Source organism: Eimeria tenella, genomic scaffold (genome assembly GCF_000499545.2).
Source record: "Eimeria tenella Houghton genomic scaffold, Eth_scaff443, whole genome shotgun sequence".
Taxonomy (NCBI): domain Eukaryota; phylum Apicomplexa; class Conoidasida; order Eucoccidiorida; family Eimeriidae; genus Eimeria; species Eimeria tenella.
In genome coordinates this window covers 1-4,999 of record NW_013543369.1, presented here as the reverse complement: position 1 = coordinate 4,999, position 4,999 = coordinate 1, and the positions used below count along the sequence as shown (strand labels likewise).

General features: G+C 46.7%; 1 protein-coding gene across 1 annotated transcript; it reads left to right on the top strand.

Moving 5' to 3' along the window:
* Window positions 1-2,545: 2,545 nt before the first annotated feature.
* Window positions 2,546-3,562, top strand: ETH_00011490 (uncharacterized protein; the record flags this gene model as incomplete). Its single annotated transcript, XM_013377029.1, has 3 exons — window positions 2,546-2,728; window positions 2,998-3,238; window positions 3,465-3,562. The coding sequence occupies 3 exons, from the start codon at window positions 2,546-2,548 to the stop codon at window positions 3,560-3,562; spliced, it is 522 nt and encodes a 173-aa protein (XP_013232483.1).
* Window positions 3,563-4,999: the final 1,437 nt, after the last annotated feature.

Here is a 4,999-nt window from a genome sequence, read left to right as displayed (position 1 = left end):
CTCAAATAGCAAGCATGCAACTTGCATGCATGCATAAGCCGCTAGCACTAGCCTTTGTGCGTATATATATCTTCTTGCGCATGCAGCCCCACCAAGTGTGCCATTTGTCCTTAAACCCGTTCAAACCCCAAACCCTAAACCCCTAAGTAGGGTTTATTTCCGGGGTGAGAGTGTTTGCTGCATGCAAAGGGTTTAATTGATGCAAAAAAACATTTGCCGTTTGCTGCTGCTGCTGCACTTGCTACTGTGGGGCCCCGCCAGGAGCACACGCCGGGTGTATGTACAGCTCAAACAAAGCCCCGGCCCTAGACCCTGCTGCTCTTCGGCTTTTCTTTTTCTTCATTTTTGTTTAGAGCTTTTTATTAATTATTCACTTTGCATTCCTAGATGCAAAGTGCAAACGCGAACATCCGCCTAGCTAGGGTTTAGAGTTAAGGGTTTAGGGTTTGCAGTTTAAGGTTTAGGGTTTAGGGTTTAGGGTTTAGGGTTTAGGGTTTAGGGTTTAGGGCTTGGGGTTTAGGGTTTTGGGTTTAGGGTTTGTTGTTTGGGTATGTGGCTCGCCTCGCGCAGCGGCGGTGTATATACAGCTCAGCGCAAGCTACAGCTGCAGTGTCTGTACACCTCAGCGCAGCCAATCGTCTGAAGTCTTTGCTGCTGCAAAAATGCTGCTGCAGCAAAATGGCAGGACTTAAAATGTGTTCATTTATTTTTAATGAGAATTGTTTTATCCTTTGAGGGTTTGGAGTATTTGTTGAGGGGTTGCTGCCAGCTGAGGGTTTAGCGGCGCGCTGGGGTTTAGGGTTTAAGTTTTAGGGTTTGGGAATTAGGGTTTAGGGTCCAGGGTTTAGGGTTTGACTTCCTCTCCACCTTTGACTCGATTTGTTGTGTCTATACTGCTCAATTATCTGCACAGCATAAAAGAGAATATCCGCCAAATTAGGGTTTAGGGTTTAGGGTTCAGAATTTGGACTGCAAGCAGCCTTATGCTGACGCTCCACAGTTCGGACTCGCCGCAGAATTAGAAAGTGCTCTAAACCCTAAACCCTAAACCCTAAACCCTAGTTAGACGGATATGCGTATTGTTTCACTTCGTCTCTTATTTAAAAATGATTTATTTGGTTTTATTTTTTTGTTACAAGTTGTTTCTCCTGCTGAAAATTAATATCATTAATCATTTTTAGTTTTAAAATTACATTTATTTATTTTCCATTTTTTATATTTTGTATTTTTTTTATTATTCGAATTGTTTCTTCAGGTAAATAAACTTGAATTTTGTTTGGTGGACTTCGTGGGGGACAACGAGGTAAAAAGAAGTGTCTTGGCCCACACACTCAACCGGCAAACCCTAAACCCTAAACCCTAAACGCTAAGCCCTAGATTGTGGAGCAGAGCATGTGTATTGAATTAATCTCCTGAGCTATGGAGGGAATTCAACGAAACATAAAAAAGGAAGCGCTGCATATATATCAGAAAATCTAATTTTATTTAAATGATTTAATCCTAATTAATTAGATTAATTAAAAATTAATCAGATTAATTCTAAAAATTAAATTCAAGAAACATTTCTATGGGAGTTCAAGACAAGGCCAATTCAACTCAAATGCAGAAAAAGTCAAGAGGATCCGATCATACTTCAAAATAATGAGGATAAAATGAAATTAATTTATTTTAAATTTAATTTATATTGAAAGCTAGTTATTTCTCTCAATTTTATTTATTTATAATCCGAGCAAAAGCAGATATGCAAGATCTGATCGGGGGCTCCTGCGGGCAGCCGCTGACCACCGCCGACGCTCATCAACTGCTGCGTCCTTGGGGGAAATTCCCTTTTTCTTCGCGAATTTTGAAAAATTAAATGAAATAAATAAAAATAAATAAGCCTGCGAAGTTTATTTAGCCGAGAACTGCGCCAGGGAGGCGCAGAAAGCCGAGCAGCTCGTGGGGCTGTGTTGGGAGCCTCAGCTGCGCGGTGGCCGCAGGGGGCCCTTGTTCTTCGTTTCTAGCGGGTAAAAACTCGAAAATGGGTAAATTAATGGTTTTATTACTCAATTATAAACTTAAACACTTCTAAAAATACCCCAAAGTGGAACTTTCCACCAGCCACGTGGGAGGCGGGTGTACATACACCAGGCTGGGGTGTCTGGTGCTGAATGTGCAGAAGCTGCAATGAGGCTCTGGGCTCTCATTAGTTCAAATCTTTTTCTCCTTTTGACTTTTGCGAATTAATAAAACAGTTTTCCCTTCGGAAGTGTTTTAATCTTTTGTTTTTCCCGCGTTTCCCGCGAGTTCCGCGGGTGTGCCACCCCCCAGCAGCGCTCGGCGCAGCGGCTGCGGCGCTTCCCGGAAAGCTGCGGAATCGCCGCGTCAAATGGATTAAAAATTAATTTCGAATATAAAATTCGAAAAGAAAAGTCGGAGAACTTTGAAATGCGGGACTTGTAGAGCTAGGCGCGGTGCGCACACCAGTGGTCTGGGCTGGGGGGGTGTTGGGATTTTTTGAATTTTCGTTTTTTGGCCATTTTCCGGGCTTTTTGGGATTTTGAAAATGGATTTAAGGGCTCTTGACGATCCCCAGCCCCTCGAGGTCAGTTCTATTGATGATATTCACGTTTTGGCGGGCTGGGAGCACTGGCTGAAGTTGTCTTTTTCGACGCCGGACCTCCACATCACGCGCGGCTGGAGCCTCGTGTCCCGGGCCACGGAGGTCGCCTTCGAGGCCCACGCCCGAGTGAGGACTTCCCCTCAACTGCTTTTTATTTCCGCTTCAAAGCCCCAAATTCGAGTCCAAAAGTCCCCCCTTTTGCATGCATTAATTACGATTCTTGCATGCACTTATTCCCCCTTTATTCCCGCCCCAAAGCCCCAAATTCCGGCTCAGAAGCCGCTCTTTTTGCATGCAAAACGCGCAACTTCCGCTTCCACAGCGCAGCAGCAGCAGCAGCAGCAGCAGCAGTTTAGCTTCTTGGGGGTCTTTTGTGCTGCTGTTTGGGGCCTCAGGCGCTGCGGGGCCCCGTGGTTTACTCTTTCCTGGACGCAGACAGTCTTCCTGAGCCCGAGGCCCTCGAAATGGCATTAAAAGGAAAAAGATTTGCATGCAACTGGACCCAAATTGCTTTTCCCACGGGGGCCCTCGAGGCCCCCAGGGCCTTCGCAGCAAGCCCCGCGGGCTCCTTCCGAGTCCTTCTTTGCAAACTCGCCACCGGCAGCACTTTGCCCCACCACGAGGCCGAAGGCGAGGGTTTAGGGTTTAGGGTTTAGGGTCTAGGGTTTGGGGGTTAGGGTTTGGGGTTTGGGGTTTGGGGTTTAGGGTTCGGGGTTTAATTGGGGTTTAGGGTTTAGGGTTTAGGGCTTGACTTTGGGGTTGGCGTTTGGGGTTGGGGTTTGAGGTTGGGGTTTAGGTTTTAGGGTTTAAGGTTTAAGGTTTAGGGCTTAGGGTTTAGGGTTTAGGGTTTGTTGATATGCAGGGGATTTTTTCACGCGGGAGATTCCTGCGGCTTACTCTTCTTTGGCCCTGGTGGAGTCTTCGCCGGCGACAAATGAGTCAAAGCAAGCCAGTCTTTAATCTTAAATGAATTAGATTCAATTTTTTTATTTTATTTATTTATTTAATATATTTATTTTAATTAATTTATTTTGATTAATTTGTTTTTAATTAATTTCTTCTTTTTGTCCCGTTTTGTTTGATGTCGGACCACCCGCGCTGAGGTGTACAGACAGCTGCGCCCCACAAACGCATGCAGCCTGCTGCGGTGTCTGTACAGCCCGTGCATGCACCCGCCTGCCTCCCACACAAACAATATATATATATAAATATATATATATTTATAGATATATTTATAATAAATACATATAAATATATATATGTATATTTATATATAAATTTTCGTTTATTATATCGATATATAAACATATAAAATATAGATATATATATAACATTTTTATAATATATATCCATACTACACACATATAAATACCTATACATAAATCGAAATAAATATGTAACATCTGAAGCAGCAGTTCTCCGTCTCGCTGCTGCAGTGGTCCACTGGTCCCTCTCTCGCGAAACTTGCTCTAAACTTTTTATTTTTGGCTCGTTTTCTCCGCTGCCGCTGGTGCTGCCGCTGCTGCTGCTGCTGCTGCTGCTGCTGCAGGCGTTTGCGGGTGCACTACCGCGTGCGGACCAGTGGTCAGGTGCTTGCTGCTGCAGCCCTCGACTTCGCCTTCGGGGCCGTGCTGCTGCAGGTGCTGCAGCCCCGCTGCGAACTCTGCGGGGCCAAACCCGCGGCGCTCTTTTGCCCCCACGACAAGGCGCACCTTTGCGCGCTGTGCGATCGCCGCCACCACGCGGCTTCTGCGCTTCTCGCCAGGCACAAGAGGCTCCCTGTTTCCCAGGTTCGAGGGTTTTGATGGGGGTTTTGTGGAGGGTTTGCGAGGGTTTTGACGAGGGTTTTGGAGAGGGTTTTGGAGAGGGTTTTGGAGGGTTTGGAGGGGGTTTACGAGGGTTTTGGGAGTTTTGGGAAGGGTTTGAGGGGGGCGGCTTCTGCGCTTCTCGCCAGGCACAAGAGGCTCCCTGTTTCCCAGGTTCGAGGGTTTTGATGGGGGTTTTGTGGAGGGTTTGCGAGGGTTTTGACGAGGGTTTTGGAGAGGGTTTTGGAGAGGGTTTTGGAGGGTTTGGAGGGGGTTTACGAGGGTTTTGGGAGTTTTGGGAAGGGTTTGAGGGGGGCGGCTTCTGCGCTTCTCGCCAGGCACAAGAGGCTCCCTGTTTCCCAGGTTCGAGGGTTTTGATGGGGGTTTTGTGGAGGGTTTGCGAGGGTTTTGACGAGGGTTTTGGAGAGGGTTTTGGAGAGGGTTTTGGAGGGTTTGGAGGGGGTTTACGAGGGTTTTGGGAGTTTTGGGAAGGGTTTGAGGGGGGCGGCTTCTGCGCTTCTCGCCAGGCACAAGAGGCTCCCTTTTCCCAGGTTCGAGGGTTTTGATGGGGGTATGTGGAGGGTTTGCGAGG